At 31.3% G+C, this 13,207-nt stretch overlaps 2 protein-coding genes across 2 annotated transcripts; one reads left to right on the top strand and one right to left on the bottom strand.

Annotated features, from left to right (window-relative positions):
* Nucleotides 1–1,989: 1,989 nt before the first annotated feature.
* Nucleotides 1,990–7,638, bottom strand: LOTGIDRAFT_227386 (hypothetical protein). The gene is made up of 9 exons (XM_009056443.1): nt 7,567–7,638; nt 6,941–7,138; nt 6,601–6,740; nt 6,164–6,263; nt 5,763–5,824; nt 5,206–5,466; nt 3,676–3,750; nt 2,973–3,020; nt 1,990–2,539 (listed from the first exon to the last, which is right to left on the bottom strand). Exons 1-9 carry the CDS (start codon nt 7,631–7,633, stop codon nt 2,468–2,470), a joined length of 1,023 nt encoding a protein of 340 aa, XP_009054691.1. The 5' UTR covers nt 7,634–7,638; the 3' UTR covers nt 1,990–2,467.
* A 1,312-nt stretch (nt 7,639–8,950) lies between these two features.
* LOTGIDRAFT_145035 (hypothetical protein) lies at nt 8,951–12,331 on the top strand (the record flags this gene model as incomplete). The annotated part of the gene is made up of 8 exons (XM_009056442.1): nt 8,951–9,094; nt 9,184–9,354; nt 10,183–10,392; nt 10,512–10,649; nt 10,936–11,043; nt 11,196–11,503; nt 11,757–11,981; nt 12,256–12,331. Coding segments are annotated over 8 exons (1,380 nt in total), but the record flags the coding sequence as incomplete, so codon positions are not given.
* Between the last annotated feature and the right edge of the window lie 876 nt (nt 12,332–13,207).

Below are 13,207 nucleotides of genomic sequence, written 5' to 3'. Positions count from 1 at the left end.
GGCCAAGATACGATACTCAAATGGTACCTTGCTAATTCATAGCCAATGCATTATTGTCCCACTGTCGTGGGTTGTCCCAAACAACGACTTCACATGTGTCACTTGTGTCTTCAATACAATACGTAAACATGAGTATTCCCTAAACGGGAAGTCCACGAGTTGTAATAACATCAGATACGAATTCTTTCAACAATATATTCTGTTACAGTGATAAAAATAGGTGAAACATGTGATCGGGCCAGTAATAGATGTATCACACCGCTATCAAGGTGTATTGATAATAAATGTGAATGTTATCGAGGATTTCTACCATCAGTTAACAATACATTCTGTAAACCAGAAGATTATCCTGACTACGGTATAACAACACCAATCCTGGGTGAAAACTGTGACTTTGGTGCTAATCGCTGTGTTATGAAAGGAGAACAGATCTGCAGTTCGTCGGGGAAATGTGAATGTAGAACAGGTCTAAGACCAGCAACGTACCTGGACCAGTTGGCGTTGTATTACGATATGAGACAATGTCGAAACGCTTCAGTTCCCGAGGGTATGTTACTACCATATTAATCACATCTGCCCCCTCCCCTCCCCCTCTCTCTCACGGCATGAATCTCTTGACAGATAAACGAGATCACCATCTGCCAAACCTATTTAGCACGTGGTGAAAGTTGTCTTTTTTCAGGCTTGGGCGTCTCCAGTCGTATTTCATCATCATGATTTTCCACTAAATTCAATATTTAAACTATTTGTAGGCTACAGACCGCCGATATCCTGCTCTGATCCCCCATTACCATTGGAAGGAAAACCAGATTTTGATTTACCAGATAAACCTAGCTCTGGTGAGTACCGGATACTTATATATTGACAACAGATATCTCAGGCTACTAACATTAGGTTATATATTGACAACAGATATCTCAGGCTACTAACATTAGGTTATATATTGACAACAGATATCTCAGGCTACTAACATTAGGTTATATATTGACAACAGATATCTCAGGCTACTAACATTAGGTTATATATTGACAACAGATATCTCAGGCTACTAACATTAGGTTATATATTGACAACAGATATCTCAGGCTACTAACATTAGGTTATATATTGACAACAGATATCTCAGGCTACTAACATTAGGTTATATATTGACAACAGATATCTCAGGCTACTAACATTAGGTTATATATTGACAACAGATATCTCAGGCTACTAACATTAGGTTATATATTGACAACAGATATCTATAAAAAGCGATATTTACTTCAAATATTTTCATTCTACAGATTTAAAGATAAACCAGCTAGTAATGTATGTATTGGTGCCTGTAGCAGTCATAGCAGCCGCTGTCATGGCAATAATATACACTGTTATTAGACGGAGACAGTAAGTTGGTTTCTTATTTAAGATTTCTTGGAATAATCTCTGTCCATTTCTACCGAATGGTAACCATGTTCCATCCTGCTACATCTTTATCTTACGAAAAATATAAAGTTTGAATGTATGGATTCTGAAATATTGTCTGGTCCGATATCAATACTAAGATCCCCAGTAAATAGCGACTTCACCTGTACCCATGGCGGTACCTAATTTTTCCTTTTATTTTCAGAAGTCTGGCTCAAAAGAATGACGACACTTCCTCTGTGGGTAGTGAAACCAATAGCATATCTAGTTTTCATCTACCACGTCCACAATTCAACCTCAGTCGGTTCCGTAGTGACCAAACATGGTCTGAGCCACAAACCAAATATAATACCCCAAGAGTTCATAGGCAGTAGAATTTCATTTTTTTTTTTCTTGGAAACCTATCAATATTTTACTAGGGCAGCTTTCGACCAAATGATTTAAGAGTTTTATAAGTGTAGAAATAAATATAAATAAAGAGACTGGTCAAGATGTTTTCATCAGCTTTCATATCAAATAGGCTGAACTTCAATTGTCCAGGCCTTTCTGTAATGACCTCATTGCCAATGACAAACATGTGAATTTAAAATGGGATCACATATTTTAATCGTATACATAATTTATCCACATTTCAATATAACAAAATTCTGTTTTATACAGTAGCACTATGATACACGTTATAGATTCAGTAGAAAACAATGTCACACTCTAAACAAGTTGATGATGTTGCTATACAAGGCAGTCACTCTTGAAGAAAAGGTAATTTAACCCACCGTATACTGTATAATCGTTAAAAACATAGAAAACTGTGATATTTGATAGTACACATTAAGTCAAACCTAATTTGTAGATTCCTAGAAAATACAGCTCAATGAATCATCCTACTATCAGTGTTGTCTACATATAATTTGTACTGATGTATTTTACTTCTAGATCCATCAGGGTCCATTGATAAACACAGGGCTCACTGGTAGACCAAATTTGTCATCATTAACTACCAATTGAAGCCAATATAAATTCTTTTCTCATGATTAAGCCATTATAGATGACCATTAAGTCTTTCCTATGATACTAACTGTTTTACTTCTGATTCTTCGTCTGTATTTTTACTTTCACTTGGTAATGGTAATGGATTCTGAAGAATAAAATAATATATCATCTCAAATTAATGATAATTCTAAATTATTATATTTTTGAAGTATGAGAACTACTTCATTAATATTCTGAATGTCTGGAGCTAGGATTAGCCATCTTCATAATGTCACACTATCTATTGCATCATCTTTCAGTAAGTTTGATAATGCAGCTATTTCATTGCATTGTACAAAATCTATTACAGCCAATCAGCTCCCATGATAGAAATTCTATATGATATAATGCATGTAACTACTAGTTAATTGTGTTTTCTAATAGGGAGTTTGATTGGCTATATATTCAGATGTTACAAGGGAGATAAATCATATATTAGGTGTTGTACAACTTTCAAACATAAATACCTAGCACTATCAGGAACCCCTTTCTAACTGATATCCTTTATAATATATAAATAAGACCTGTCAAATACTTACCAACTTAGAAGCTCGCTGACAGAGTAGATTATATGTCCAATAATGCATCTGTAATAGACAATTCATCAACATAATTATTATTCAAAACAATTAATATTAATATTGTACCATCCCTGAACCTCCCAACCTAAAAACCTGTTGTCTTCTAATTCAAGGCAATTTGTCATGTTATAAGTTTATCAGGAAATACTTCATACTACTGGCAAGTTGTATAGATTAATAAATCACACGAAGTGACTGACCTATACACCAATAAATCACACGAAATGACTGACCTATACATCAATAAATCACACGAAGTGACTGACCTATACACCAATAAATCACACGAAGTGACTGACCTATACACCAATAAATCACACGAAGTGACTGACCTATATACCAATAAATCACACGAAGTGACGGACCTATATACCAATAAATCACACGAAGTGACGGACCTATTACCAATAAATCACACGAAGTGACAGACCTATATACCAATAAATCACACGAAGTGACGGACCTATATACCAATAAATCACACGTAGTGACGGACCTATATACCAATAAATCACACGAAGTGACAGACCTATATACCAATAAATCACACGAAGTGACTGACCTATATACCAATAAATCACACTAAGTGACTGACCTATACACCAATAAATCACACGAAGTGATCGACCTATACACCAATCACACAAAGTCAAAAACTTACCTCAGTTTGTGTAGGTATTGCGACACCCTGAACACGATGTAATCTACCTAATACAGGATCTTCTATTGGGTGTATCTTAAAATATAATTAATAAAAACTAACGACATGTAAAAATACTGCAACTAACAAAAGTTTATATCATCTTTCAATATAAATGATGACTATTGACAGCAATATACTGTTTATAAGACATATAGAAATAGGTAAAGAAGCACAAGATATATAGATATACCATTTCTGTATTTATTATTCATTATTTTTCTATATATATTGTTAGACTCGTTGTATTATTCATTTCTCTTGATAACACTGTCTGTTTGAACATGTGAAGTGTTGAGTTAATAAATGTTAGAAATAGTATATCTATATATCTAGTGATTCTATATAATATTTGATAACACTGTCTGTATGAACATGTTAGAAATAGTATATCTATATATCTAGTGATTCTTTATAATATTTGATAACACTGTCTGTATGAACATGTGAAACATTGAGTTAATAAATGTTAGAAATAGTATATCTATGTATCTAGTGATTCTATATAATATTTGATAACACTGTCTGTATGAACATGTGAAGTGTTGAGTTAATAAATGTTAGAAATAGTATATCTATATATCTAGTGATTCTATATAATATTTGATAACACTGTCTGTATGAACATGTGAAATGTTGAGTTAATAAATGTTAGAAATAGTATATCTATATATCTAGTGATTCTATATAATATTTGATAACACTGTCTGTATGAACATGTGAAACATTGAGTTAATAAATGTTAGAAATAGTATATCTATGTATCTAGTGATTCTATATAATATTTAATAACACTGTCTGTATGAACATGTGAAATGTTGAGTTAATAAATGTTAGAAATAGTATATCTATATATCTAGTGATTCTTTATAATATTTGATAACACTGTCTGTATGAACATGTGAAACATTGAGTTAATAAATGTTAGAAATAGTATATCTAGTGATTCTTTATAATATTTGATAACACTGTCTGTATGAACATGTGAAACATTGAGTTAATAAATGTTAGAAATAGTATATCTATATATCTAGTGATTCTATATAATATTTGATAACACTGTCTGTTTGAACATGTGAAACATTGAGTTAATAAATGTTAGAAATAGTATTTCTATATATCTAGTGATTCTTTATAATATTTGATAACACTGTCTGTATGAACATGTGAAACATTGAGTTAATAAATGTTAGAAATAGTATATCTATATATCTAGTGATTCTTTATAATATTTGATAACACTGTCTGTTTGAACATGTGAAACGTTGAGTTAATAAATGTTAGAAATAGTATATCTATATATCTAGTGATTTTTTATAATGTTTGATAACACTGTAGATGATATAAACAAGTCGCTAGGGTTGAATGGGTTAATAATGCTCAGGAATTGAAGACAATACATTTGAGTTGAATTACAAGAGATTCCTAACGTTGTATTTTAATAATGAAATCTGTTGTGGATGCTGAAAGTGTAAATTGATTATAACTTACAGCTGTGACATTAAATCTACCAATCTGTCCAGTACTTGAAATACACGGCCCTCCTGTCATATCAATAAAATCTCCAACTCTGTATAATGTAACTGATTTTCCACTTTTAGATTTCTGAGCTATATCTGATATTTGATTATGTTTATATTGATTGTCTGTAAATATTTCTCTAGCTATAGAAACATCCACTGTTAAACGTTCAAATTGTAAATCTTTGTAATGAAGTCGATATCCTATAGTTGATAAACTATTCAATTCCATCTGTAAAATAAAATATAGGTAAACCATGCCACACAATATATTATAACAATAAAATAAGTTGTCTGATAAAGTTCAATTTCAGCTGTCTCACTTTTCAGAATTCAAAACTAGAAACCTGTTCTCCTACAATTCAACTAAAATGCTCTGTGAAAGTTAAGAGTTATGTGACTGCACCTGAGAAGAAATTATTCCATCAACATTGTGTTTAACTTGGGAATTGAGCCATCATTAAAACAATATTTATCAAAGACATTTCCTTAATGTTAAAACTAATAGTCACTGTTATATCAACTTACTGAGGTTGGCTTCCAATCTGGCATTTTTAAATCAACATCATAAACAAAACTTCCAGTTTTTACTGAAAAACACAAAATATTATTGAGTCAATATTTATAATTATTCACTCTCTTCTTATGACATAATTATTGAAGCAAGAATATTGGTATATATCTGAGGAGATTTAAAACATTAACAAGATCAGTCCACATTGTTTTCAGGTAAAATACAGTAAATTACTGACTTTATAAAATTGATATTATTCTCATTACTACTTACACTTCCTAAAATATATCTAGACAGCTTGTTTTTTTATATTTTCAACCAAACCCAGATCTTAACCTGATTATAAACAAGTATAAAACATCTTGTTTCACTTCGCAGGTAAAGAAATTTTGATTTTAGAAGCCAAGTAACTTACTGTTAATTTGTGGAAAACTGACTAATTCTATGTAATATTTATCTTGAAATGCTGTTTCTAAAACATTTCCTAACACTAATGTACATGATCTCCAAAAAGCCTGAAATAAAAAGAATTGGAAATTTGTGTCCTGTTCTGTAAGATAAATCAACATGACTTTCAAACCTGCCAATAAACACGCTTATATGTAGCGACATAGCCACTCTAATCATTTGTTTCGTATATGAAACTTGTGAATATTATATCTATTATATCTTGTATAATTGGTTGTTTTCATTTGTTTAATAGAAAGCTATTTGGATAAAGTGAGCCACAGTTCAATCTGTTTATTGATAAGGGAAAAGGTTTAAATGACAGTAGTTATTGTGTAATGCACAATGATAAAAATTTCAGATAGGTTGAATGGATTTGATCTGACATAACAATTTAATACTTACATTATTGGCTATTGCTGGGTTATTATCTTCAAAATTTGAAAATTCTAGTGTACAATCTTCTGTTAATGGCCGATGCATATCCCAAGGTTTAGAATTCACAAAAGCTAAAGCTGACCTAGTTGTCAATATTTCTTGAATATCTGCAAAGAAAGCAAACTGCAGCTTTAAAAGATTGGTTTAAAACAAAACTGTTTCTATATACTATAATTAATATTAAAGAGAAGGCAACTTGATTTTACACTAAAAATTGATTAAGAGCTCAATTTAAAAATAGATTAGATCAATGTAAATAGGCTTAAACAGATTGGAGATTACCTTTATTCAAATCACTTGAACTTACGCATAGCACAATGATATGGAGTTGAAATTCCTTTATTCATTAGAAGTGAACAGTCTTCAGGTGGTCCCCTGACATCAACATTTATTTTCTCTATTCTAATGATACTATTCTGTTGTCTTAGTTTTTCTTCATCAAAGATTTCATTTCTCTTTACTTTGACTGCTGTGTTGGTTGACTGGGAACATGCTGAGTAGCATCCTTAGAAATTAAAAAACATATTCGGGAAATGTTTTAAGTTACAAAATAATATTACTAATAGTTTAACAAATACATCATATTACATGTCATTTGTTTCAGAATGTTATTGATTCAATACAATTATAAGATCAGGGTTAATAATTTCATATTTAAAATGAACAAACTTTCGCGAGAAACCCCCTTCCTTGAAAAATCATAAATGCATTTGATAAATTTTCCATAGATATTTATTTTCATTTACTCAAAGACATTATAGTTTTATCTGCAATAAATTAAATAATGTTAGGCAAAATGCGATTCTGTAATTTGTAAACATTGAGACTAGACAGGCAGTTTTTCGGTGTTACAGGAGTATTGTCATACTAGATTGACAAGAAATGTTATGGAGAAACTATGAGAGCCACTTAATTTATTTAAATTTAACGAACTTTTTAAGGTTTCTTTTAAAAAATGGTTTTGTAACAGTGATTTTCGGCGTGCAATGGAGGCAGCCATCTTGGAATTATACAGGAAGTAGTTTCCGGTTACCTGCCCCTGTTTTGTTACGCATGCGCAAATCTATAGCAACTAAGCTGGTAAATAGAAAACGTCCATTGACAACAGTTGGGTTGATAGTTTTCTGCTTGTTATTTTACCACAGATTTTCTTTCAATCTGATCAAATAATAATAAAAATACATCATGGTAAGTAGTGTTGATCTTGATATCGGAATCAATTTGTTTTACAATTCGGATTTACTGGGAAATGGAAAGTAAACAGTAGACAGTTATTGATAGATTGAAATAATGAAAATGTTTGTGAATGGTATTTTGGCTTAATGTGGCAGACTTTGAGAATCTAATCTGAACATTATTCTGGTGTGATTGTTTAAATTAATATCTGTTATTTTATTGTCTTTGTTGTCTCCTGGGTATATAGTTACATATTCACGTTCAAAGAATCGAATTTTTATAATTGATTGGCCACTCTAATGCTTGAGTTGATGGCATGTTTGATAGTCTTAGCCACACCTCTGACCTGATAGACATAGCCACACATCTGACCTGCCTCACCTCTGACCTGATAGACATAGCCACACATCTGACCTGCCTCACATCTGACCTGATAGACATAGCCTCACATCTGACCTGATAAGACTCTATTTTGACAATTATTGATTCAATGAGTACTAGTACTATATAGTAATTATCTGATTTAAATATTTTTTTATTTCAGCCCGGCAGTGCTATTTCTGCTAGCAGCTCTGTTTCATCTGCAACTCGTAGAGCTAGAACCAGGCAATACAGAACTGTTAGTAACCATTCTCAGATAGATGAGACATTATTTGGAGAATCAAACAGTGTCTCTAAGAGAAATGAAATGTTGAAAGACAAATGGGCAACTGGTGGAACAAATATAGAACGTCAAGCAGAAGAGAGAAATGTAAGGAGAAAAAGTGGTGGTAAAAATGGAAAAAATAATAAAGAAACTGTTCGAGTTATTACAAAGGATTTGATTAGAAATTTAATGTAAGTTCAAACACTTCTTTACCTAAAGTCACTTTTAGTAGTAGTTGTACGTCTGTTTAGTGGTACGTCTGTTTAGTAGTAGTGGTACGTCTGTTTAGTAGTAGTGGTACGTCTGTTTAGTGGTATGTCTGTTTAGTAGTAGTGGTACGTCTGTTTAGTGGTACGTCTGTTTAGTAGTAGTGGTACGTCTGTTTAGTGGTACGTCTGTTTAGTAGTTCTATAATTTCAGTTATCATTGTCTACAGTATGATATAATATAATTTCAGTTATCATTGTCTACAGTATGATATAATATAATTTCAGTGTACCAACTGAAGATCCCAGCGGTCAAAGTACTGTTATGAGTAGAGGTGATTATTATAGGATTCTTCAAGCAGCCAGAGTTTATACCAAGGAAGAAAAAGAAGCTCAGTTGGAAGCTTTAAAGAGACAGAAAGAACAAGCTCTGGTATGACAATATTTAGTTTATCTTTCTTTAGTACTGTTAAATTTTCAACATAGTTCTAGGTTGGTCAATATAATTGTTTAATATTCCAGGATGAAGCCCAAGAAAGAAAGAATTTTATGAAATCCATGGATTTAAGCAGACGGAAAAATGAAAAGTTAAATGAACTTGAAGAAGAAGCTAAGCTTAAAGCAGAACATTTATTAGCTAAAGCCAATGAAATGAGACAAGAACAGGAAGATGAAATCAAACATCTTAATGAAGTAAGTTGTTTCTTTCTGGATATATCTATAGTATTATAAACCAATCTTGTCCACTGGCAAATCTGAAAATAATTTCACACAAAATATGTAACTGATTTTACACAAGAAGTAGGCATAAGCTTGGAATCAATGGATTTGAACCACTGAGACTTTAAATGGTTTGAACTGTCACAGCATGTTAAATGCTAAATGTCATGCTATATTCTGTTTCAGTTGATATTAAATGCTAAATGTCATGCTATATTCTGTTTCAGTTGATATTAAATGCTAAATGTCATGCTATATTCTGTTTCAGTTGATATTAAATGCTGAATGCCATGCTTTATTCTGTTTCAGTTGATATTAAATGCTAAATGTCATGCTATATTCTGTTTCAGTTGATATTAAATGCTAAATGTCATGCTATATTCTGTTTCAGTTGATATTAAATGCTAAATGTCATGCTATATTCTGTTTCAGTTGATATTAAATGCTAAATGTCATGCTATATTCTGTTTCAGTTGATATTAAATGCTAAATGTCATGCTATATTCTGTTTCAGTTGATATTAAATGCTAAATGTCATGCTATATTCTGTTTCAGTTGATATTAAATGCTAAATGTCATGCTATATTCTGTTTCAGTTGATATTAAATGCTAAATGTCATGCTATATTCTGTTTCAGTTGATATTAAATGCTAAATGTCATGCTATATTCTGTTTCAGTTGATATTAAATGCTAAATGTCATGCTATATTCTGTTTCAGTTGATATTAAATGCTAAATGTCATGCTATATTCTGTTTCAGTTGATATTAAATGCTAAATGTCATGCTATATTCTGTTTCAGTTGATATTAAATGCTAAATGCCATGCTATAAGAGATGCACAGATAGTTGAGAAGAAACAAATTGTGTCTGAAATGAGCGAAGAAGAAAAGAGATTAGATAAAATGATGGAAGTAGATCGTCAGAATGCTATTTTGATACAAGAGGAAATAGAGAAGAAACGTAAAGAGGAACAGTTGATTGGTGCTGCTAAACTGATGGAACAGATTCAGGTATGTTGAGTTATGTCATTGTGTTGATATCATTTCTACAGACAATGATCAGGAACACCAGATGTCACTTTACAAATTGACTCTATAACTATTAATACATCTTTCATTTTTATCTTTAGGAAAATGAACAAGAACATTTATTTGAATTGGAAAAGAAAGATCAAGAAAATGTTCACATGCAAAAATACATCGAAAAATTGATGGATGAAGACAGACTTAGTTTAGAAAAGAAGAAAAACGAACAGACCTCCTTGAGAGTAAGTTTTGTTATAGATGTTTTGGTTACCAGGTAACCTCTCTCGAAGGCACTGCCTGTAGCATCAAAACAGCTTTCAATATTCCTCCTATATGCATTATGGGTATATATTTTTCTTTTCCCTAAAGCAGATTTTTCTTTCAATTCAAAAGGAAAAGACCTGAACAGAATATCCTTTTATAATCATCTTTGGTTGTCAAGGTATTTTATGTGGTTTCAAGTTCTCATTTGAAGAAAACTGATATATGTATATCATGATTTGAAATGACAATGTTGTATATTTTTAGAGTGAATTAAACAAGGCCAATGATGAATTATTAAAAAGAAAAGTTGTAAAGAAACAACAAGAACAAATGGAAGAGCTGAAAGTCATTGAGTATCAGAAACAGAAGGCTGTAAGTAATATTTGACTTCAAACATAAATACAAATATAATATAGTTGACAATGGTATAGATCTATTTGATTAAGATACATACTTCTATCAAGTACCGTAATGTTAACATTTTATACCACCAACAACAACTCAATATCTGATTCTTATTGTAGGAAAGAGAAGCCATCTTTGAAAAAGAACAAGAAAAGAAACGAATTGAAAAGGAGAAAGAGGTAGCTAGATTGCGAGCTTTGCAAGAGAGAGCTCGAGATGAACAATCTGAAAGAGATGCTCTCCGAGCTAAACGAGCTCAAGAACAAGCTGAAAGAGAATGGAGACAGAAAGAAGCTGAAGCTATGATGAAGAAGGCCAATGTTGAAGCAAGCTTAAAACAAGCTCGAGCTAACCAGATGAATCAGAAAGAACATTATCTTGGTGTTCAAGCTCAACGCGAACGAATTGAATTTGAAAGAGTCCTTAAGTAAGTATATTTCAATAATTTTTGTAATATACATGCACATATCAATTTTGCCTCTCGAAAAATAAAGTATTGACATTTTGGTTTTATAACAATGTGGTTGATGTTGCTGACTCAGTAAGAATCTATTTAATGTATTTGGGACTTCAATTCTGATTTGGTGTAAAAATATAATAACATGATTTAGTTCATAGTGTTATTAATTCTCTATATCTTGTATATAGTATAAATTAACATAATTTATATTGTGTTGTAGAGCTCAGAAAGAATTAGTGGAGAAAGAAAAGGCTCACGAAGAAAGATTAAGACGAGGCAGATTGCTACATGCTGATGATGTCAGATCTCAGATCAATATGAAGGAAAAACATAAAATAATGGAAAGGAACCAGTTTTTCGAGGAGGGTGTAAAACTCGATCAAGAGGCTAGATTACGAAGACAGAAATTAGAGGAAGTTAAACGTAACAAATTACACGAATTAAGGTCAGTTTCAATCAGTGAAAATACTCTATGACAGGTCCTAGCATACACCCTCTAATATATATAGTGGAGGGCTGAAGACCTTACAGCTCTAAGACCAGGAACTGTGTTATCTGCAAATTTCATTTAAAGAGAGAGGGGGGATGGATTTCTAGTTACTTTTTGGATTCAAAATAATACTGACATTGTCTATATCATCAGAACATAGTTTCATTAGCCTACAGCAGTTACAGCAGAGAAAGATGGAAGACTTTTTTAAACTCATTTTGTTTTTCAGGTCTGCTGGTATCCCTGAGAAATATTTGGCTCAAGTGGAGAGGAAAGTGAACCAACCTCAACATGTAGCATCATAAAGAATCATAAACATTTACCTTAAACTCTCTCCAATTTTATTGAACTAACCCACACAATATTTAAATTTTATTTTGACAGATGTCAGAATATTGTCCTAGCCAAATGAACCTAAAAGCATTTCGTTCACAATGTAATAGTGTATATTTGTAGCTTCCATAACAAATATTTATACAGATCATCACTATGTACACATTGGGTCAAAATAAAATTATTTTCCAACAGCATTATCAATTTCCAAATTTACTTTAATATTTTATGACATTTGTAACTTAACTTAATTGTAAATATCCGGTGTGTCTAAGAACCCTGTTATAAGTCTGAGATAGCTAACTGGTATGTTTTATTTCCTAGGTTGTTTTTTACAATAGTAACCTCTAAATATTATTAGTACTTATTTCAAAATTATTTTTTTATTTGTCAGTATTGGGATTAACAACAGTTAAATTATTATTTATTTGTCAGTATTGGGATTAACAACAGTTTTTTTAAACTTCAGATGTAAGTTGAGGTGCCAAATTGTTCTGATTTTGCTATAAAAAAAAACTTTTAAAAGTTATGAGGAAAATAAATGCACTTACAGTTTTCACAGTATGAACAATCCATTGTATTTTGAAGATAGAATAAGTGGTAATCAATATGAAATGTTAAATTTATTTTACCTGGAAATGAAATGAACTGTTCATTTTGATATTGGTTGATAACTGGAGAATTTTAGCTTACAATAAACAGGAATATTTTTTCTCTATGTGATATTTGTAAATAGTAATGAGTTTTATTTCTGTATATAATATTATAATATATTTATTACTCTTACTCTCTTTAATAGCCACTGATTTGTAATGAGTCTCTCTTATTATTTTATGAATTAGCAAGAA

This window comes from Lottia gigantea (assembly GCF_000327385.1).
Source record: "Lottia gigantea unplaced genomic scaffold LOTGIsca_279, whole genome shotgun sequence".
NCBI classification, from domain to species: Eukaryota; Metazoa; Mollusca; class Gastropoda; family Lottiidae; genus Lottia; species Lottia gigantea.
The sequence above is the reverse complement of the archived record's forward strand: the minus strand, read 5'-3'. Positions and strand labels throughout refer to the sequence as shown.

Coding starts and splice junctions, on each gene's coding strand:
- LOTGIDRAFT_227386 (XM_009056443.1), bottom strand. CDS start 7,633: ATGGCTGCCTCCATTGCACGCCGAAAATCACTGTTACAAAACCATTTT. Junction 7,139..7,566: donor TTTAAAAGAAACCTTAAAAA/GTTCGTTAAATT, acceptor TTAATTTCTAAG/GATGCTACTCAGCATGTTCC. Junction 3,751..5,205: donor GTAGATTTAATGTCACAGCT/GTAAGTTATAAT, acceptor TTATATTTTAAG/ATACACCCAATAGAAGATCC.